The sequence below is a fragment of the Ovis canadensis genome, chromosome 15 (assembly GCF_042477335.2).
Source record: "Ovis canadensis isolate MfBH-ARS-UI-01 breed Bighorn chromosome 15, ARS-UI_OviCan_v2, whole genome shotgun sequence".
Taxonomy (NCBI): Eukaryota; Metazoa; Chordata; class Mammalia; order Artiodactyla; family Bovidae; genus Ovis; species Ovis canadensis.
Genome location: NC_091259.1, coordinates 58,416,131 through 58,439,209, shown reverse-complemented (window position 1 = coordinate 58,439,209; position 23,079 = coordinate 58,416,131). Strand labels below are relative to the sequence as shown.

The following is a 23,079-nucleotide window of genomic DNA, read 5'->3' as shown; positions in this document are numbered from 1 at the left end:
ACTATGAGGACCTGGTAAACTCCTAGAAACTTCCACTTTTCAACAGGCTAGATAGCTGCCGCTTCATTTTTTTTAAAAGTAAATACAAGATAAAACAGAATTTTCTTCTAAATTCTAATCCTTTTTTCCCTTTAAACAGTTTTACAGTTATTTGAATGTGCTTATCGAGCGAACAATGCTAACTTCCTGAGCAAGTCCACTACTGTGCCTTGATGGGACTGAACACAAGTTATACTGCAGTAAAAGGCTGAGGAAAAAGCTACATGTCTCTCTACCTCACTGCTAAAGATCTGGAGTCTTTTGACAGTTTTGAAACCAGGCTGTACATACCTCAATTACCTGGAGGAAAGCACTTAAGATATAAATATGCCTGAGCTCCAATGCCAGACACATGGAATCAAAGTTCTCCAAGGGACATGCAATCAGCTGAACTCCGCATTTCAGATCAGCATTTACAACAAATGCTCCAACACCAGACATATGGCAGAAAGTGAAGAGGAACTAAAAAGCCTCTTGATGAAAGTGAAAGAGAAGAGCGAAAAAGTTGGCTTAAAGCTCAACATTCAGAAAATGAAGATCATGGCATCTGGTCCCATCACTTCATGGGAAATAGATGGGGAAACAGTAGAAACAGTGTCACACTTTATTTTTTTGGGCTCCAAAATCACTGCAGATGGTGACTGCAGCCATGAAATTAAAAGACGCTTACTCCTTGGAAGAAAAGTTATGACCAACCTAGATAGTATATTGAAAAGCAGAGACATTACTTTGCCGACTAAGGTCCGTCTAGTCAAGGCTATGGTTTTTCCTGTGGTCATGTATGGATGTGAGAGTTGGCCTGTGAAGAAGGCTGAGCGCCAAAGAATTGATGCTTCTGAACTGTAGTGTTGGTGAAGACTCTTGAGAGTCCCTTGGACTGCAAGGAGATCCAACCAGTCCCTTCTGAAGGAGATCAGCCCTGGGATTTCTTTGGAAGGAATGATGCTAAAGCTGAAGCTCCAGTACTTTGGCCACCTCATGCGAAGAGTTGACTCACTGGAAAAGACTCTGATGCTGGGAGGGATTAGGGGCAGGAGGAGAAGGGGACGACCGAGGATGAGATGGCTGGATGGCATCACGGACTCGATGGACGTGAGTCTGAGTGAACTCCGGGAGATGGTGATGGACAGGGAGGCCTGGCGTGCTGCGATTCATGGGGTCGAAAAGAGTCGGACACGACTGAGCGACTGAACTGAACTGAACCCAACAAATGTTTCTACAACTGCCCTAATTCATCTGTGGTTAAGGTTTTTCTGCCTTTTCTCTAACTTAATAGAAGGGGAGCTCTCTGTGGTCTAATGTTTAGGGTCTGTTTTCTGGCTGCTTAGATTCACCTGCTTTTTAAGGAACAAAGTAGGATTTAAGAATGAACTGCAAAGAGGGGATTGAGGAGGTTATATAATAGATAGTAGGATACATGTAATCATTAAACAAAACTATGTATCTTCCTAACGCCTTAGGGAACCCCCAACCCTTGCCCCAAGTCAGAGAAAAACAGCTAGAACAGACCTAAAGAACACAGTATCACAGAAATCAATCTCTTCAAGGAGCCCGGTGAGTGTGAAGACAGTCATCTTGTTGCTGAGATGAGAAGACTGCTGTTTCCAGTTTATTCAGATGGCTCAGGTTATTTTCCTCATGCCAAGTAAAATGTAGCTTCTGTTGCTAATAACTTAAAAACTGCGCAGCCACTGGCATTTCTCCTATCATCATGCAGGTCACTAGGCATTGGGACAAAAAAGTTCTCCAGAGCTCCCTGTTTCTCCTCTAACACATTAGCCCAAATATCTAAACAAGTCTACCCATTTCTCCCTTCTCCATCCAAAAGGAGGACCATCCACTTCCTCAATCAAATGGGATTATCTGAAAAAGACACCTATTCACGATACTCTTTGCCCATTTTGATCCTTACCACCTCCCCTTAGTCCTAGAAACTTGTTCTCCTGAGATTTTCTGGTGCTCAGTATTTAAGACTCTTACCTACTACAATGCCATCACAAGATTTTATAGTTATTTACTATTTGTATCCTGGAAAAATCACTGATGGCCAACATCGTATAAATTTGATCTGTCCACAAGATGAAGCTTTCCTTTTTCAATTGTATCTTTAGGACCCTACATATTACTTTTATTGGGAGAAAAAAAGGTTATCTGATTCTTATCCTAAGAAATACATACACTATAAGATTAAAAACCACACTGGAAAGGGAGATTATACAAAGCATATGATTCAGACAAAATGAATGTGGGTAACTGGAAAATTGAGTTCATTTACAGCATTTTTTTAGTTCAGAAGAAATGTATTCTAAATAGAGGGATATTCTAAATGCTATAATTATAAACATAAAAGTCATCATATTTCCCATTTCCTACTGATATCATATTCTCTCCCTCCCCCAAGCACGCAAACATGAACACATATACACAAAAATCTCAAGAAAGTTGCCTCCCAAGAAATTATTTAATCAATCATAAAAATTGCACATTTCAGCAGCTGTAAGAATTGTAGCATGGAAAATTTCAAAGATCCTGCTTTTAGCAGCTGAGAGGTAGAGGATGCTTTACAAAGAAATTTTCTATCAAATTCTCTTCTTTGAAGGAATATGGCAGCAGAGGAAAAAAAAAGTTATAACTTGATTGAATATAAACAACATCCAAATGAAAGTAAAATTCTTTTATGAGTCAGCAAAGAAACTACCTGATATTTAAATTACAAAGCTTTCCTTACAAGGGCAAAAGGTTTATATTGGCTTAATAATACCGATACAAGTAATTGCAATAAATAATGCAGCCCCTACTCTCCCCAAGCCAAGTAATTCACTTATATTGTAAAGCTTATTTATTTTCATAAAGATTATGTATTGTTAAAATACAAATATTAAGAGATTACCTGAAGTATAAGCAAACAACTTGAGAAAAATGGAGTTAAAAATCCTTGCAGAAAGCTAATTGAACTTTTAAAAAACCATGGAGGTAACAAGATTAAACTGCACATTAGGTAGTCAACAAAGTAGGATTTACTTTGCATTAACCCACACAAGCAAAATACTATCTTAAGTTGATCACTGAGCACAGAATTCAGCAAGTCCAAATGAAACGAGAGGGGGGGTGTTTAAGAATGACAATCTGTAGAAGGAATGATCCAAACAGAAAGAGAATTCTTTAAATCTCTCAAGTAAACACCAGATGCCAGTACCACCTCATGCCCTCCCCCTTGTACTTCTCTTAACGTGACTGCCAATACATTTGTACTCTTCAAAGTTCGAGGGGTCATAGAACAGCTTTGTACTAGCTGAATGACTTGCTTTCAACTTCTGTATCATGGACTCCATTCAAATTCATTGTCCCGTCTCTACCTGGGGTGGAGGTGCTGGTTTGCCATTAAGAGCCATCTGGAATGGGGTGGCCTGGCCTGCAGGAGGTAAAGGGGCAGTCTTCAACTTCTTTGTACTAGTTTTGGATGGCCGTTCCTCCTCCTCTTCATCAGAATCCTGAAGACCATACTTGGAAAAATGAGAGACCTGAGGAGGAGAAGAATCCAACGAAAGCAATTTCAAAACTGTTATATTCAGAAAGGCTGCAATCTTGCAGAATTAGCTTTAAAAAAATAATAATGGAGAGGAGATCAAAGTATTTAAAGCACAGTGAAATGTCACCTAACCACATTTTATTGTTTCTCTTAAGATTTAGATGGTGTTTGGTAGGTGTACTAATTGCTCATATAATTATCAACTTTACATTAATGCAGAAAAAAAATATCCAAAAGAGCCATTACTATTTTTACATATATATACTCCCCAGTTATTCTCGACCTACACAAAGGCCTTCAACAAGCTAAATAATCCAATTGGTCTAGAAGAGAAAGAATCCACTGGACTAAACTAGCAAGGAACGGAGCAAGTCAACCTCTACACCCTAGAAATCTTTAAAAGAAGAACAATTATTTGGGAAGAACTGATTTATCAAGAGACAAAAATTTTGCCTGATATCCCCAAATTAGAAAAACCACACCAAAGAAGTGTATTTAAGTGGTCATAAGATAGGATGTAGAACTTGAATCATGTGCTCATGAAGTTTATAACAGCTCTGTATTGCTCTGGGGTATAATGTGATGTGTAATTTGAAGTAAATTACGGTGTATCTTTACATCAGTCTTTACATCTTTTTCCTAATCTGTAAAAGCAATTTAAGAAAAGATCTCTTCTAACCCTAACCCTAACTTTTTTGTCAGTTTATCAGAACTATGTAACTTATATATTATAAACCATTTATAATTTCTAACTACAGTTTATGAGAACAAGGTTAAGCAACTATACCTTAAAGACCCAAGAACCCGTTTCAGGACGGTACTCTTTGAACTGAGCTCCCTGTTTCCTTGAAACTGCTTCCAACCTTCCCTCGTAGTTGATATCAGCAAGTCGATCTGGGCTCTTTATTAAACAACGAGATGTTTTATCTGTTGGCCAAACTCCATCCAATGTAACCTCAGCCTTTCTGTAATGTACAATCAAGTAAAATATAAATGTTTCATATTTATGACCAGAAAGCCAAGTAACATCTATATATACAGCAAAAAAGGCACCTGTGTTACTTTGGAATTATTCTGCAGATATTTCATAAGCCTGAGTCTTGGCCCAAAAGGTAGTTAGCATTAAGAGTAAGGAATTACCCCCATATCAACTAGCTAAATATCTGGTTCAAGAGCGTCAAACTCCACTTATTTCAAACTACCATGGCACGTCAATTATTTACAACTTAATTTTAAACTACCAGGGCACATCAATTATTTACAATTTAATTTTAATATCTCTTAAAGCCATGCATCCTTGACCAAGTCTAATGCAAAGACCTAAATCTTAGTGAAGGTCTTATACTACTACTGTACTTTGTAAAAACAATAGTAGTAATAGCAGCAACTACCACTAACAACAAAAGCCTGCAGAATGAAGTATCAGGAGCATCACAGTATTAACATTAACCATTAAATGAGTGTGAATTAATAATAATGGTAATGTATTCCTTCTAATAGCAACATCTAAGATAAAGGACTGTGCCCTTGTTCATTCAGTATGCCTTGCATCTAGTACAGCAATTACCACATAAAAACATGAGTTTTCTTTAACATTTTTTATTGAGGTAAGAAGGTATAATAAAAGTTATCACTATTCTACTGCTGCTATGAATCTGACACTCTAGATGCCTCAAATCATGTGAGTCTCAGTATTTTTCTTTCTGCAGCTGGCTTAAATCACTGAGCATAATGTCCTGAAGGTTCATCCATTCTGCAGCATGTGAAAGTCTTAAGACTATGTAATATTCCACAGTGTGCATATACATTTTGTTTATTCATGGACACTTGGGTTTCTTCTATCTCTTGACTATTATGAATAGTGCTGCTGTGAATATGGGTATATACATTTTTCAAGACTCTGTTTACAATTGCTTTGGATATACACCCAGAAGTGGAAATGCTGGGTCACTCCTAATTTTTGAGGAACCATATACTCTTTGTGAGCACATTTTATATTCTCATCAAAATACACAAAGGTTCCAGTTTTTCCATACTCCTGCAAAAACGTTATTTTTCTTTAAATTAACCTCCTAATGGGTTATTATCAATGTTAAGCATCTTTTCATATGCTTGTTGGCCATTTGTCTACCATACTGTGTATCCAAATCCTCTGACCATTTTTGCTTTTTTTTAATGGTTTTTTAAATAGTTCTTCATATTCTGGCTATTAACTCTTACACTAGATAGGGTTTGCTGACTCTTCATTCTGTTAATTGGGTTCTTTGATGTACATAAGTTTTAAATTTTGATGTGAAAGTGAAGTCGCTCAGTCGTGTCCAACTCTTTGTGACCCCATGGACTGTAGCCTACCATGCTCCTCCATCCATGGGATTATCCAGGCAAGAGTACTGGAGTGGGTTGCCAATTCCTTCTCCAGAGGATCCTCCCGACCCAGGGATCGAACCCTGTCTCCCGCGCTGTAGGCAGACACTTTACTGTCTGAGCTACCAGGGAAGCCCTAAAAATTTTGATGTAGTCTAGTTAATTTTCACTATTTGTTGCCTATGCATTTAGTATCATACCCAGGAAATTCTTGTTAAATATAGTGTGAAACATATTATACCAGTTTTTTTTATGGTTTTAAGTCTTATGCTTTAGGTCTTTGATCAATTTTGAATTAATTTTTATTTATGGCATAAGGTAAGGGTCCAACTTCATTCTTCTGTTACGTATATCCAATTTTCCCAAAATCATTTGTTGAAGAAACTGTTCTTTCTCCACTGCATGGTCTTGACAACTCTGTCAACATTTAACCATTTATGTCAGGTCTCCTATGTGGGCTCTGTAATATGTGGGGGCTCTCTGTTCTGTTCCATATATACACGTCTGTCTTTATGCCAGTAACACACTGTTTCAGTTACTGTACCTTTGTTTTCAAGTCAGAAAGTCTGATTCCTCCAGCTTTGTTGTTTTTTAAGGTTAATTTGACTGCTCATGGTACCCTTGAGATTCTTTACATTTTAGGATCATTTTTCCTATTTCTGCAAAAGATGCAGCTGGGATTTTGATAGGGACTGCATTAAGTCAGTAGGCTGCTTTGGGTAGCATGGGTAACAATTTTAGATTCTCCAATCCATGAACATGGGATATCTTTTCATTTACTTGCCTTCTTTAATTTCTCTTAACAATGTTTTGTAGTTTTCAATGTACAAGGTTTTGCCTCTTTGGTTAAGTTTAATCCTAAAGTACTTTATTCTTTGTGATGCCATTATAAACAAAAATGTTTTCATAACTACCTTTTCAGATTGTCAATGTACAGAAACTCAATTGATTTTATTGTGTTGATTTTGCATCTTGCTACTTTGCTAAATTTGTTCATTAGCTATAAGTATTTTTGTGTGGAATTTTTAGGCTTTCTACATATAAGATCACGTCATCTGTAAAGAGAGAAAACATAACATTTTTCTTTCCAATTTGAGTATCTTTAATTTTCATCTTGTTTAACTGCTTTGGTTAAGACTTACAGTATTATGTTGAATGCTGGGGGCAAAAGCAAACAATACTGTCTTATTCCTGATCTTACAGGAAAAGCTCTCAGTCTGTAACTACAGAAGATCCCCTGGAGAAGGAAATGGCAAACTACTTCAGTATTCTTGCTTGGAGAATTCATGGACAGAGAAGCCTGGTGGGCTACAACCCATGGGCTGGACACAACTGAGTGACCAACACTTTTTCTTCTTTTTATGATGTTCACTGAGAAAAGAAGAGAAACAAAAGGCAAAGAAGAAAGAGAAAGATATACCCAACTGAATGCAGAGTTCCAGAGAATAGTGATGAGAGGAGGACTTCTTCAATGAACGATGCAAAGAAATAGAGGAAAACAATAGAATGGGAAAGACTAGAGATCTCTCTAAGAAAATTAGAGATACCAAGGGAATATTTCATGCAAGGATGAGCCTAAAGGCAAGGACCTAAAGAACAGAAGAGATTAGGAAGAGGTGGCAAGAATATAAAGAAGAACTCTACAAAAAAGATCTTAGTGATTCAGATAAGTAAGATGGTGGAGTCATTAACCTAGAGCCAGACAGCCTGGAGTGTGAAGTCAAGTGGGCCTTAGGAAGCATTACTACAATCAAAGCTAGTGGAGGTGATGGAATTCTAGCTGAGCTTTTAAAATTCTAAAAGATGATGCTGTTAAAGTGCTACACTCAGTATGTCAGCAAATCTGGAAAACTCAGCAGTGGCCCAGGATTGGAAGATCAGTTTTTATTCCAATCACAAAGATAGGCAATGCCAAAGAATGTTCATACTGCCATACAATTGTGCTCATTTCACATGCTAGCAAGGTTATGCTCAAAAATCTTCAAGCTAGGCTTCAGCAGCACATGATCTGAGAACTTTCAGATGTACAAGCTGGATTTAGAAAAGGCAGAGGAACCAGCGATCAAATTGCCAACATCCACTGAAAAAGCAAGAGAGTTCCAGAAAAACATCTACCTCAGCATTACTGACTACGCTAAAGCCTTTGACTATGTGGATCACTACAAACTGGAAAATTCTTAAAGAGATGGGAATACCAGACCACCTTATCTGCCACCTGAGAAACCTATATGCAGATCAAGAAGCAACAGTTAGAGCTGGACAGGGACTAACAGATTGGTTCAAACTTGGGCAAAGAGTATGTCAAGGTTGTATACTGTCACCCTGCTTATTTAACTTATATGTAGAGTAAGTACATCATGAGAAATGCTCGGCTAGACGAATTTCAAGCTGGACTCAAGACTGCTAGGAGAAATATCAACCTCTGATATACAGATGATACCACTCTAATGGCAGAAAAGAGGAACTAAATAGCCTCTTGATGAAGGTGAAAGAGAAGAGTGAAAATGCTGGCTTAAAACTCAACATTAAAAAAACTAAGATAATGGCATCCAGTCCCAGCACTTCATGGCAAACAGACACGGAAAAAGTGGAAACAGTGGCAGATTTTATTTTGTTTGGCTCCAAAGACACTGTGGACGGTGACTGCAGCCACAAAATTAAGACACTTGCTCCTTGGAAGAAAAGCTATGACAAACCTAGGCAGTGTATTAAAAAGCAAAGCCATCACTTTGCTGACTAAAGTCCATATAGTCAAAGCTATGGCTCTGCCAGGAGTCATCATGTACGGATGTGAGAGTTGGACCTAAAGAAGGCTGAGAGCTGAAGAACTGCGGTGCTGGAGAAGTCTCTTGAGACCCTTGGACAGCAAGGAAATCAAACTAGTCAATACTAAAGGAAATCAACCCTGAATATTCATCGGAAGGACTGAAGCTCCAATACTTTGGCCACCTGATGTGAAGAGTGGACTCATTGGAAAAATAACCTGATGCTGGAAAAGACTGAAGGCAGGAGGAGAAGGAAGCAACAGAGCGTTGTATGGCATCACCCAACTCAATGTGAAGGACAGGGAAGCCTGACGTGCTACAATGAGGTCGCAAAGAGTAGGACATGACTTAGAGACTGAATGATAACAGATGATGTCCACGGTGGGTTTTTCTAACATGGCTTTTATTATGCTTAGTAGTTTCCTTCTAACTCTATTTTCTATCATGAAAAGTGTTAAATGTTGTCTAGTGCTTTTTCTGCATCAACACTGATGATCATGAGGTTTTCTTCTTTGTCCTGTCAATGTGATGCATTACATTCATCAATTTTTATATGTTAAGCCATCTGTGCATTTCATAAACAAATCCTATTTGGTCATGGTGTGTAATCCAGTTGATGCACCACTGAATTCTGTTTGATAGTTATTTTGTTGAAGGTATTTACATTAATATATATTAAACATATTGGTCTGTAGTCTTCTTTCCTTACAGCACCTTTATTTAGCTTTGGACTCAGGGAAATGTTTCCCTCACAGAATTAGTTAGAAATGCTCCCTCCTCTATTTTGGGGAAGAGTTTGAGGAGAACTGGTATAAATTCTTTAAATGTTTGGTAAACTTCACCAGTGAAGCCATCTGGTCCAGGGCTTTGGTGGAGCTGGAGGAGCAGGGGATATTGATTACTAATTCAATTTCCTTATTAGTTCCAGGGTTCTTCAGATCTTCTATTTCTTCCTGGTTCAATCTCAGTGGGTTGTAAACATAAAGGATTTTAACTATGGCTCTCTGACCTGGCCTGCATTAGAAGCTAGCATCTCACACTAAAGATACAGAAAAAGAGTTAAGCACACTCACAGCAGAAACAAGGGGGAAAAAAAAATACTATTAAGGGACTTTTCTGGTGGCACACTGGAAAAGAATCCACCTGCCAATGCAGGGGACATGAGTTCGATCCCTGGTCCAAGAAGATTCCACATGCCATGGAACACCTAGAGCCCTCGCATCACAACTACTGAGCGCACAGGCCACAATTACTGAAGCCTGTGTGCTCTAGGGCTCACAGCCACAACTACCGAAGTCCATGTGCCTAGAGCCTGTGTTCTGCAGTACAGAAGCCACCGCAATGAGAAGTCGATGCACCGCAGTGAAGAGCAGCCCTCAACCACCGCAAGAAAAGAAAGTCTGCACACAGCAACGAAGACCCAGAGCAACCAAAAATAAAATAATTTTAAAAAGAAGAAAAATACTACTAAAAAGTATTTTCCAAAAGGTTTTGGAAACAATTGGATCTGAGAATACTAGGGAAAGGAGTCAAAAAAGGAAAAATGTAGCATTTCTTTATCACTTATACTTTTTATTGTTTTGGCTTCACTGGGTCTCTGCTGCTGCACATAGGCTTTCTCTAGCTGCGGTGAGTGGGAGCTACTCTCTAATTGCAGTGTGCAGGCCTCTCATTGTGGTCCCTTCTCCTGTTGTGGAGTATGAGCTCTGGATCCACAGGCTTCAGTAGTAATTGTGGGTCATAGGCTCTAGAGCGCAGGCTCAATAGTCGTGGCACATGGGCTTAGTTGCCAAACACCATGAGGGATCGTAGTTTCCAGACCAGGGATCAAACTTGTGTCCCCTGCATTAGCATGCAGATTCTTAACCTCTGGACGACCAGGGAAGTCCCATATCACTTATGTTTTTAAGTGAAAGCACAAAAATAATAATCACATAGTAAGTCTAAGAGACAAGTTGCAGGAAAATATATATAATATGAATATACCTGTGTTAACAGAAAAACACTGTGATTTAGCTGATTAGTTGTTAAATATGTAAATAAATTCATACCTATTTAGTCCTTCACCCACAGGTGGTTTTTGGTTATCATCTAAGTAGACAATCACTTCTTTCCTTCGGATATGTACAATGTCATCTAAATTTAGATTTGTCAAATTCACATCTCCTTCAAAATAGATTGAACCATAACCTATAAATCAGAGGAAAGAGTTAGAAACTCGTCCTATATAGAGGGCAAATACCCACTTTATACTTCCAGTGAAGGACCAAGCAGCTTTAAACATTTATCAATATTTTAAATCACCCAGCAATTCCTTGAATGAGCTATTTCATCTGTAATATTAGAAGGTGACATCAAATACACTGTTACCTGGCTTAACATGTGCATTTTTATAGTACTTATGTTATCCTCAAAGAAGCTGTTTAAAATCTCTTCCCAAGTATCTGTATGCGTGTGTGCATGCGTGTTAAGTTGCTTTACTGTGTCTGACTCTGTGAGACCCTAGGAACTACAGCCTGCCAGGCTCCTCTGTCCATGGGATTCTCCAGGTAAGAATACTGGAGTGGGTTGCCATGTCCTCCCTCCAGGGAATCTTTCCAACCCAGGGATCCAACCCGCCTCTCTGAGAACTCCTGCACTGGGGGATGGGTTCTCTACCACTAGTACCACCTGGGAAGCCCTAAGTATCTGTATGGCTCCTATATAAGCAACCCTTGGCACCTAGCCTATAGTATGAATTGAAATACTTGAGCTCTTCTTTTAATACAATACAGCAAGATGAGATCTTTCTTCCCCAAGAAAATTTTATCTATAATAACTTAATAATATGAAACAACCTAATTATTACCCATCTCATTAATTTTGTCACTTAGGATTTGCTGTTACAGTATTTTAATTGTAGAAAATTGCAATGAGCCAAATACTTGCCAGAGAGTATTAAAAAGTTTTAGTCTTTTTGTTACTTGTTAATCAAAGTGTCCATTCAGGCCAAGGTGGTCCTACTGCTGCTGCTGCTGCTAAGTCGCTTCAGTTGTGTCCGACTCTGTGCGACCCCATAGACAGCAGCCCACCAGGCTCCCCGATCCCTGGGATTCTCCAGGCAAGAACACTGGAGTGGGTTGCCATTTCCTTCTCCAATGCATGAAAGTGAAAAGTGAAAGTGAAGTCGCTCAGTTGTGTGTCAACTCTTTGCAGCCCCCTGGACTGCAGCCTACCAGACTCCTCCGTCCATGAGATTTTCCAGGCAAGATTACTGGAGTGGGGTGCCATCACCTTCTCCACAAGGTGGTCCAAATGTAGGTAAAAAACAAATTTAGCTATCAAGCACTTCCTTCACTTAATTACAAAGACAAGGTGCAGATTTCTGGGTTATACACTACTAACTCTTAAATTCAGACTCACCTTTACGACCAATAGTGAAGTCAGAGACAATGCATTCTCCTTTTTCATTGGTAATTTTAGCAAGGTCATCCATGGATGGAATAGTATAGTAGCCAACCTTAGTGAGAACGATGCCTACAACAAAAGAAACCAAAATATAGTACTGGTTGTGACTGACATTGGTTAGAGCAATTTTCAGCAATATTCATTTCACTTTTTCATTGTAAAAAAATTTTTACAGTGGATAATTTTAAAAATTACCTGATATAATCAGTGAATAAATTACTATATAAAAAGAAGATATACAGGAATAAAGCATTTTTCCAAACTGGTTTTCTTTTCTGCTCACCCCTGACCCCAGCTGATTTTTTAAGAAACACCATTCCTAAGAGTAACCAAGTATTAAAAAAAATCAAGGACTTAAAAAGCTTACTTACATAGGTAAGTAAGTTTGGAAAACATACATGTGACAGTATATTACACATTCTTAAAACTCAAGGAAATCAAGATGAAATACCCTGCATGAGAAAGTCACGCAGACAAATGGAAACTTAAAGGTCTACATTACATTAATGTTATTTTAAAAAGTACTAACTAGGTAGACAGCAGAAGAAACTGAAGAAAATACAGCATGAGTATGCTTCCTCTAACCACTCCTGTTCCAGTAACAGGCAGAGATCAGGCTAACTTGCTTTCTGAGAAAGGCCCATACAAGAATTTAAGGCCCACATAAGATTAAATTAGTCTCCAGCAATGCTCACTCAATATGCTTAGGTTTTGGAGGGTTGTTAAGAGTGTTCTTGAGACTGGAATTCTAAACTGGGAGGCAACAAAGAAGGTCAGTGGAAAAACTAGAAACAATTTTAAAAAATCCTGACTGAGTATTTAAGATGTAGTATCATAATGAACTCACGTGGGTGTCTAAATACAAACACAGATAACACAGGACTCTTAATGTTAAAGAATAAAGTTGTTTCTTTAGTGTACCATGTGACCAGAAGATATATACGAAGACAATAAGATATTAGACATAGAAGAAGTTTATAGACACATTAATATATACTGCAAAATAACCCCAAAAGTTCACTAAGAGAATGGAGAAACTAAATTTGTCATATTTATATAATGCAATGCTACATGGTAATAAAAAAGAACCAAATGCTGCTAAATATACATTATGGATAAAACCTCATAAGAAAATGCACCTGCCAATGCAGGGGACAGAGGTTTGATCCCTGGTCTGGGAAGATCCCACATGCTTCAGGGCAACTAAGCCTGTGCACCACAGCTACTGTGTGCCACAACGACTGAAGCCAGCATGCCTTAGAGCCTGTACTTGCCAACCAGAGAAGCACCACAATAAGAAGCCTGTGCAGCCATCACAGCTAGAGAGTACCCCCAGCTTGCTGCAACTAGAGAAAGCCTGTGTGCAACAAGAAGACCCAGTGCAGCCAAAAATAAGTAAATAATTAAAATTTTAAAACGTTTTTTAAAAATATATTAAAAAAAAAAAAAAAGAACAGGAAAGGGAATTCCCTGGCAGTCCAGTGGTTAGGACTCTGTGCTGTCACTGCTGAGGGCAGGTTTAGATCCCTGCTTGGGGAACTAAGATCCTACAAGTCACATGTCGTGGCTAAAATATAAATTGAAAAAAAAAAAAAAAAACCTAAGAAGAACTAATCTATGTAACAGAAACCAGACTATGGTTGATTTCTGGAGATGGGAACACAAACTTCCAGGGTTAAAGAAATATTCTCTCTTGAGTGTATGTGTTTGTATATGTATATATGAGTATACATATGTATTTGTGTCTAAATTTACTGAAATGAACACTTAAGACCTATATACTTCACTATATGTAAACTGTATCTCAGTTAAAAGGGGAAGGGGAAATGTAATGATATTGTCAAAACCCAAATAAGGTTAAGTCAGCAGAGAAAAAACGCAAACCTTAAGCATCCCATCAAGATACTTCAATCCTGCAGTTTATGCTATATCCCAGATTAGTTGGCATAAACTAGTCAGTTCATTGTCGGGGACAAAAAAGAAAAAGACAGAACTAAAGTGATAATAACCAACCAACCATTAACATTTGAATGCCTACTCTAGTCTGGCATTATGGTCTGTATATTTCAATTCAAATCTCAAAAATCGCTTAAGTAACTACCGTTGTAATTTTAATTAAACAATGAATAAGCAACTTATGTGAATTTATGAAGTTAGAAAAAGTTATAAGGATAGTCCCTCTTGCTACAAAACTTGGAGTATTTAAACGATGTGAATTCCAAATCAACCATAGCATTAGTGACAAATGTTCAAATGTTAACTTTCATAAAAATGCAATAAAAAATATTTAGAAGTTCAGCTAGCTAACTTCTATTACGATGAAAATATGTGATCAATAAGAGGTCTCAAATGACTGGTAAGAGATCTGAATCTGACCTGCCGGATGTATCTGGTAAGTATTATTTTCGATTTCTTCTCGGTCATCCTGCAGTGACTCCTCATGAAAAGAGGTCTCTTCACTGCTTCCTTCCAGTCCATTTCGCAAGGCAGCACGCATGTTTAATGCAATGATGGTATCATCTACACTGTTGCTGCTGTTATGTTTATTTCCAGCACTTTCTGGGGTTTGAGGAATGGGTTTGGCAATAGGGTTAGTATAAAAACGTGACACAAGAGATTCATCTTCTCCATCCTGCTGATGATTCTCATCCACTGGTTTGCTCAGAAAACTGAATCTGAAAAGGGAGAAAGTAAACAAATACTGTTTTAGCCCCTTGTAGTAAAACAGCAACAATCAGTCATTATTAGGCCTTCATTAAGTATCTGACACTGTTCTATGTAATTCCATGTATTAAAAATCCACTTAATACTTAAAGTAATCCTATAAAACAGGCTGCTATCATTCTCTGTATTTTACAGAAAACTCAGACACAGAAAATAACTTGTCAAGGTCACAAAGCTATAAGTGCTAGTTAGCACTGTAACCCATGAAGACTGAATGTAGATTCCATGACTTTAACTGATCTATTTTAATGAGTGAATGAATCTGAGTGTCACAATTTTTAGCTTAAAGAGGGGAGGGAGTCTACTATATGGGGGTCAAATAATCAGTAGTGAATGTCATAATATAAAACTGAAAAAATTAAAATTTTAATATTATAATCAACAGAGTATTAGAAAATGCTTCATTATTGAAAAATCAAACTAAAATTTTATCCAAAGAGGAAAAAATAGGAGTGCAAAGACATATATACAAGATTTTTCACTGAGGCGTTATTTTGAATACAGGAACACCAAAATAATCTAAATATCCTCTAAAAGAGAACTGACTGAATTATCTTACATTCATAATAATGGTTATAGAGTCACTTAAAAAGAGGCAGGTTAGCATATCATGTTGATAGTAAATGGTTACAGAATATCATTTCATGCATAATCACTATAATATTTAAGAATGTACTCAATAAATAAATTTGTAAACCATTAGAAAATATGCTGAACTACTAAGGATTACTGTATATACTTGTACTTTCTCCTTTATATATTTCTGTACTGCTTTGAGGGGGGTGTTGGTTACAGTTGTTGTATATCACTTTAATAACTATCACAAACAAAATCTTATTTTAAGAGGGATAAGGGGATGTCACATGCATGCTAACCCTGTCCAAAACGACATACATGGATACCAGAAAAGTTTTGCAGAACTGAATCAGAAAAAATATAATTTTAGTGTCTATGGTATTCAAGAGGTAAATACAAGACATAACTTCTAGGTGCTCATATGCTGTTGTACTTCCAACTTCATAAAATTTCTTGAATGAATAAATACTAAGCTCCGAATCTCTTCTAAATGAGAACAAGGCTCTCGACCAGAAATAACCCAAAAGAGCATTCAGTTTACCTCTCTCCATTTTCTGGATAATCAGATGGTGAAGCTAGATCTTCTGAATCACGATTAACAGGAGAGAATAGACTGCTATTGTTAAGGTTTTTCAAAACCAACTTCTTAATGCTCTTCCTATAAACAGAGATTAAAAAAAAAAAGAACTCAGGCACACAAAATTACACTAAAGACTATCTTAAAACCTCAAGTGAGAAAGAGAACTCTTATTCAACTCATGTGCACCTAAAACTGATCTAACAAGTTCAGTTCACCAACTCAGCTCATAAATAACTAGAACGTAAGGTCTCAAATATATTACACTCTGCTATTTAGAAGAATAAGCTAATAAAGCACATCAAAATCAAGTAAGAAATACGTTTCAAAATACTCTTCCTTTGCTGAACTCTATAAGAATTTGTCTAGACACTAGTTTACTCCCCACACTGTCATGCATTTCAATTATTTTTCTACATGCCTTTTTTCTCTTTAAAAAACACTAAAAAAAATTTTTTGGCAGTCAGGATTTATGACTGCTCCTGCATAGAAATTAGCATGTTGTTTTGAAAGAAGACTGTTGTTTGACTCTTTTGTGATCCCATGGACTGTAGCCCAACAGGATCCTCTGTCCATGGGATTTCCCAAGCAAGAATACTGGAGTGGGTTGCCATTTCCTTCTCCAGGGGATCTTCCTGACCCAGGGAGCAAACCCATATCTCCTGTTGGCAGGTGGATTCTTTACCACTGAACCACCAGGGAAGCCACTGAAGGAAGACATGTTTAAATGAGAATGTTTTCTTTAAAACAAGACAAGAAAGAGGGGTAAAAACCTCTGTTATCCAATGATGTAAATGACCATGAATACCTAAAACGTTCAAGTTTGTGTACAACAGGTTTTGCTTAAAGCAAGAACCTCTATAGTATACCAGCTTTAAGTAGAAAAAACAGATAAAATGATCTTAATCAACCTCCACTTAAAAAGTCACTGAATTAACTAATATACTCCATTCCCTCTTTTTAAAGAAAAAACCAACCATTGGGAATTCCTCAGGGTCCAGTGATTACACTGTGCTTCCAGTGCATGGATTCAATTTTTGGATGAGGACCTAACTCCATAATGCTGTGTGATATGGCCAAAAAAACCCAAAAAACAAAAAAAACCACACACACACATTGTGGTGTTTGTTCCTTACTTATGTATGCTAGGTATACTCCTCATTGTAATGGTGCTATTAAATAAATATTAAGTAAGCCAATGAAAGAGGCAATTGACAACAAAAAATTATTACTTTTATGAAAAATAAAACTTGCCCTTCTATTGATGGTAGACTAACTAATGAGGACTAATTCTCCTAGGGAAGATCACCAGAAAACTCAGAACTCTTTCCAGGCATGAAGAGCCAACAAGATGGTAAAAAATGGCAGTACCAGTAATTTGAGGGGACAGTGGCACAGGGAGGTGTCCTGTACTTGGGGTTGCTTTTCTCCTGGAGACTTTTCTGATCCCAAGGGCAAGGCTAAGAGGCCGATAGTGAACTTGACAGTCTTGTGGGACTAGAAAAGCAGAGACTAGAATCTAGAGCCACACAAGGTGTGAAGCTCAGCTTTGACTCATCTCAGTAAGCACCTGTCATTAAAAAAACTGTTAAGACCAATATCAGCATCCTTGAACTCATTACTGTCAGTTTTCTTCAAAGAAGATAAACGGCCAATAAGCACATAAGATATGCAACATCATAAAGGGGATGCAAATTACAAGGATGAAGTACCACTTCACCCCCACTAGGATGACTGTTATAAGCTGACAGACAAACCAGAAAACAAGTGCTGACAAGGGAATGGAGAAAATGAAAACAATGTGCATTGCTGGAGGTAATGTAAAATGGTGCAGCTGCTGTGGGAAATAGTTAGGCAGTTCTTTAAAGGGTTAAGTACAGGGACTTCCCTGGTGGTCCAGTGGTTAAGAATCTGCTTTGCAATGCAAGGGACACAGGTTCAATCACTGGTCGGGGAAGATGCCACATGCCACAGAGCAATTAAGCCTGTGCACTACAACTACTAAAGCCCAAGAACACCAGAGCCTATGGCTTGCAACAAGAGAAGCCACTGCATTAAGAAGCCTGAGTACCACAACTAGAGGGTAGCCCCCAATCTCCCCAACTAGAGAAACCCTGCTCCCAGCAATGAAGACTCAAGTGCAACCAAAAAATAAAATTCTATTAAAAAAAGGGGGGGGGGGTTAAGTACAGAATAATGTATGACCAAACAATTTCAGTCCTAGGTATACACCCAAAAGAACTGAAACCAGGGACTCTTTATCAACATTCATAGTAGCACTATTCACACAGCTAAAAGGTGGAAACAACCCAAATGTCCATCAATAGATGGAACAGATAAACAAAATGCGGGATAATCATATGGCGGAATATTATTCAGCCTTAAAAAAGAATTAAGTTCTGATACATGCTACAACTTAAAAGTGAAAAAAGTAAAGAACCTTTAAAACATTATGCCAAGTAAAATACTCCAAACATGAAAGAATAAATTCTGCATGATTCCCTGTACATGTAGTATCTAAAATAGGCAAATTCTTACAGATAGAAAGTAATATAGAGGTTAAAAGGGACTGGAGGAAGAAGAAAATAGAGAATTATTGCATGGCAGTAAGTTCTGGAAATACTAGTGGTGGTTGTTATACAATATTATAAAAATACTTAACATCACTGAATTGTACTTGACAGAACACATATTTTACTATTTAAACCATTTTCATGTATATCTTACCACAATAAAAATTAGTAAGTAAAATAACAAAAAAGGTCATAAAAATCTCCATATTAAGAATTTATACTCTTGAATAACCAAGACTCAAAAAACTCTATGAAAATCAGAAAGCATTTATCATATAATTATTATTTGAATGTTAAGAGTACTTCATATCAAAACTTGTAGAGTATAAATAAAGCTGAACTATTAATAAAAGGGAAACTTACATCTCTAAGGCATGTATTTGGAAAGGAGCAAAGTTAAAAAGTGAGCATTGATTTAAACAAATGACAGAAAACAAATACCAATAAAAGGGGGGGCATTAAAAATAAAATTAAACATTAGTGAAAATATGATAAGTTAAAATTAATGAAAAAGGAACACAGACTAGAGAGCATTAGTAATGCGAGAAGGTTAGTTCTTTGAAATGTTAAATGAAACTAGCAGATCCCTGACCACACTGCTACAATGAGAAGGCACAAACCACCACGTTAGGAATGAACAGAGACATTTCTACAGATTCCACTAAAATAAAAAAGACAGTAAGGATATTTTTAAACAACTTTATGCCAATAACTTTGGAATTTTAATGAGCTGAAATGAATATTATAAGAACATCAAAAATGACACAAGAAATGAAAAAGCTTAAGTTCTATAACTTTAAGGTCAACAATTAAAATGAAACACCTTACTACAAACAGTATCTTCACCAGTATCCAACATTTAATGGGGGAGAAGAGAAGCTTATCTTACCCCAAGCCTCCCAGAAAAGAGGAAATGATCCAATTTGTTTGTGAGGTCAGCATAACTTTTATACCAAAACTGGCTAAGAAAATTTTAAGAAAGGAGCACCCAAGCCAATCTAAATCAGAAACACAGAAGGCAAAAAAAAAAAAAATTCTGGACAAATTTTTACACAGTGAATCCTACAAGCAAGTTACTGAACACTGTCAGGAACTTCGGAAAGGAATTAGGAGCCAACATGAAAGGGTTCCTGTTGGCCAAAGAGAAAACAACCTCATCAGCACAGAAAATAACAGCTGCAATGGACAGAAATGCAACAAACAGGGGTGAGGGAGGTGGGGAGAGTGAAGAAGATGGTTTAATTAAATGCTTCACACGAAGAACACATGACTAGAAGGCAAGGAACTTAAATACAGAACATAAAAACAGTGCCAGACAAATGTGAAGAGGATGGAGGGCTAACTTAGTAAATACAAAACAGAATACCATTCGGTCAGGTCATGTTTCAAATAAACACTGACAAGAAAGCTGGAAAATAAAATTCTGTTTGAAAAAAATATATATGTATTTAAAACCATAAACATATCAAAACACTCCCCCTGCCTGACAGTTCTCCCAATCCATCTTCAGTTTAAACAACACATCCTCAGACAAGCTTTCCTTCACTATTCTCTACTGGTCTCTTACAGTGGCAATCTCTACTTCCTTCTGTAACCTGTCTCACTTGTGATTATTCTGTGTCAGCATCTCTCTTCCCCCAGACTGTGACAGAGGAATGTGTCTGGTTCACAGCTGTATCCCCAGAGCCCATCACATTTGTACATAGTAGTTTGTGATAAATGTGTGCTGAATAAAGGAATGAACAGAGGTATTAAAAGAATATTTCTAACTCTGTCATTCAGAATAAAAAATACTATTGGCTTGTTCTATAGAAACTTCTCTGACTACGATGTAAAGGCAAAAGACACGACACCAGTAAGGTTCTCACACTTGTCAAGCTATCAGATTCATCTCTAAGAGCAAACTGAGTACAGTTCTAGTGCTGGCCATCAGAATTCTCTGCCATCTACATTTTTCACAGAACTAAAACAAAAAAATTTCACAATTCATACGGAAACACAAAAGACCCTGAATAGCCAAAGCAGTCTTAAGAAAGAAGAATGAAGCCGGAGGAATCAACCTTCCTGACTACAGATTATACTACAAAGCTACAGTCATCAAGACAGTATGGTACTGGCACAAAAACAGAAACATAGACCAATGGAACAGGATAGAAAGCCCAGAAATAAACCCATGCATCTATGGGTACCTTATTTTTGACAAAGGATGCAAGAATACACAATGGGGCAAAGACAGCCTCTTTAATAAGTGGTACTGGGAAAACTGGACAGCTACATGTTAAAATAATGAAATTAGAACACTTCTTAACACCATACACAAAGATAAACTCAAAATGGATTAAAGACCTTAAGTAAGACCAGAAACTATAAAACTCTTGGAGGAAAACATAGGCGGAACACTTGATGACATAAATCAAAGCAAGATCCTCTATGACCCACCTCCTAGAGTAAATAAAAAATAAAATAAAGCAAATAGATGGTGAAACAGTGGAAAGAATGGCAGACTTTATTTTTTGGGGCTCCAAAATCACTGCAGAGGGTGATTGCAGCCATGAAATTAAAAAGACACTTACTCCTTGGAAGGAAAGTTATGACCAAACTAGACAGCATATTAAAAAGCAGAGACATTACTTTGCCAACAAAGGTCCATCTAGTCAAGGCTATGGTTTTTCCAGTAGTCATGTATGGATGTGAGAATTGGACTGCAAAGAAAGCTGAGCGCCAAAGAATTGATGCTTTTAAACTGTGGTGTTGGAGAAGATTCTTGAGAATCCCTTGGATTGCAAGGAGATCCAACCAGTCCATCCTAAAGGAAGTCAGTACTGAACATTCACTGGAAGGACTGATACTGAAGCTGAAACTCCAATACTTTGGCCACCTGATGTGAAGAACCGATGACCCAAAATCAGGAAAAGACCCTGATTTTGGGAAAGCCTGAAGGCAGGAGGAGAAGGGGACAAGAGGATAAGATGGTTGGATGGTATCATTGACGTGATGGACATGAGTTTGAGTAGGCTCCAGAAGTTGGTGATGGACGGGGAAGCCTAGCGTGCTGGAGTCCACGGGGTTGCAAAGAGTCAGATATGACTGAGCAACTGAACCGAACTGAACTGCAACAGTGAAGACAGTAGTAGATGTGCTTACAGAAGTAACGGAAGGTCAGTTCTTAGAGGGCACTATAAGCAACTTGGCTTTTAAAGGCTGAAGTATGAACCACTACTGAGTTTTGGACACAAGGGTGATGTGGTCTGATTTACACTTTAAAAAAGTCACTATTAACTGTATTTCAGAACAGAATGCAAAGAAACAAGGATAAAAGCAGAAAGATTAGATAGAATACTGTAATATTCAATCAAGAGATGATAGTGCCCTGGATTAAGGTAATTAGTGGCAGTGAATGTGGTATGAATTGGTCAGATTCTGAATAATTTTTGAGGGTAAAACAAAGATGTGCTAAAGGCTTAGATATCAGATGCACAGTAAAAATCAATGACGATTCCAAAAATTTTAGCCTGAGCAACTAGAGTGATAGAAATGCAATTACATGCAATAGGAAAGGCTTTGGGTGGAACAGCTTTGAAGGAGATAATCAAGAGTTTGTTCAACTTTGGACACATTAATTTTGAAATAAATGTAAGTGGAGATGTTGAGTATGGCTGGATATTGGATATAAGACTCTGAAGTTTGGGAGAGGTCTAGGCTGGAGATAAATGTTTGAGAATTAGACATAAATCACTACAGATATTAAATCACTTTGGAAGTGAAAAAAGATCATGAGATCAAGAGCTGAGCCTAGGAATCAGAAAGAAGAGGGAAGAACCAGCAAGGGAGACAGGAGGAGCAACTAGTAAAGTAGGACTAAAACTAGAACCATGACTGCAGCTCTGAAATTAAAAGACTCTTGCTCCTTGGAAGAAAAGCTATGACAAACCTAGACAGCATATTAAAAAGCAGAGACATTACTTTCCAGACAAAAGTCTGTATAGTCAAAGTTATGGTTTTTCCAGTAGTCATGTATGGATGTTAGAGCTATACCATAAAGAAGGCTGAGCACGGAATAATTGATGCTTTCGAACTGTGGTGTTGGAGTAGACTTCAAAGAGTCCCCTGGACTGCAGGGAGATCAGTCCTGAATATTCACTGCAGGACTGATACTGAAGCTGAAGCTCCAATACTTTGACCACCTGATGCAAAGAGCCAACTCCCTGGAAAAGACCCTGATGCTGGGAAAGACCGAAGGCAGGAGGAGAAGGATATGACCAAGAAGGAGAAGGTTGGATGGCATCACCGACTCAATGGACAGGAGTTTGAGCAAGTTCTGGGAGATGGTAAAGGATAGGGAAGCCTAGTGTGCTGCAGTCCATGGGGTCACAAAGGGTCGGACATGACTGAACAACTGAACAACAACAATAAAACTAGAGAAGTAAATCAAGGAGACGTGACAGGTGAACCAGGTACGTCTGAAATGTCTGCCTTTCCACTCCA

General features: G+C 37.7%; 1 protein-coding gene across 3 annotated transcripts in view; it reads right to left on the bottom strand.

Moving 5' to 3' along the window:
- The window catches only part of NUP98 (nucleoporin 98 and 96 precursor), an 87,745-nt gene that overhangs the window by 21,822 nt on the left and 42,844 nt on the right, over positions 1-23,079 (bottom strand). For all 3 annotated transcript variants that reach the window (XM_069553869.1, XM_069553868.1, XM_069553870.1), the window contains exons 15-20: positions 15,986-16,102; positions 14,521-14,819; positions 12,100-12,213; positions 10,749-10,887; positions 4,356-4,533; positions 3,396-3,560 (exon numbers count right to left, since the gene is read on the bottom strand). In XM_069553869.1, the coding sequence (XP_069409970.1) occupies positions 3,396-3,560; positions 4,356-4,533; positions 10,749-10,887; positions 12,100-12,213; positions 14,521-14,819; positions 15,986-16,102 (1,012 nt within the window). The remainder of the gene's footprint in view (positions 1-3,395; positions 3,561-4,355; positions 4,534-10,748; positions 10,888-12,099; positions 12,214-14,520; positions 14,820-15,985; positions 16,103-23,079) is intronic.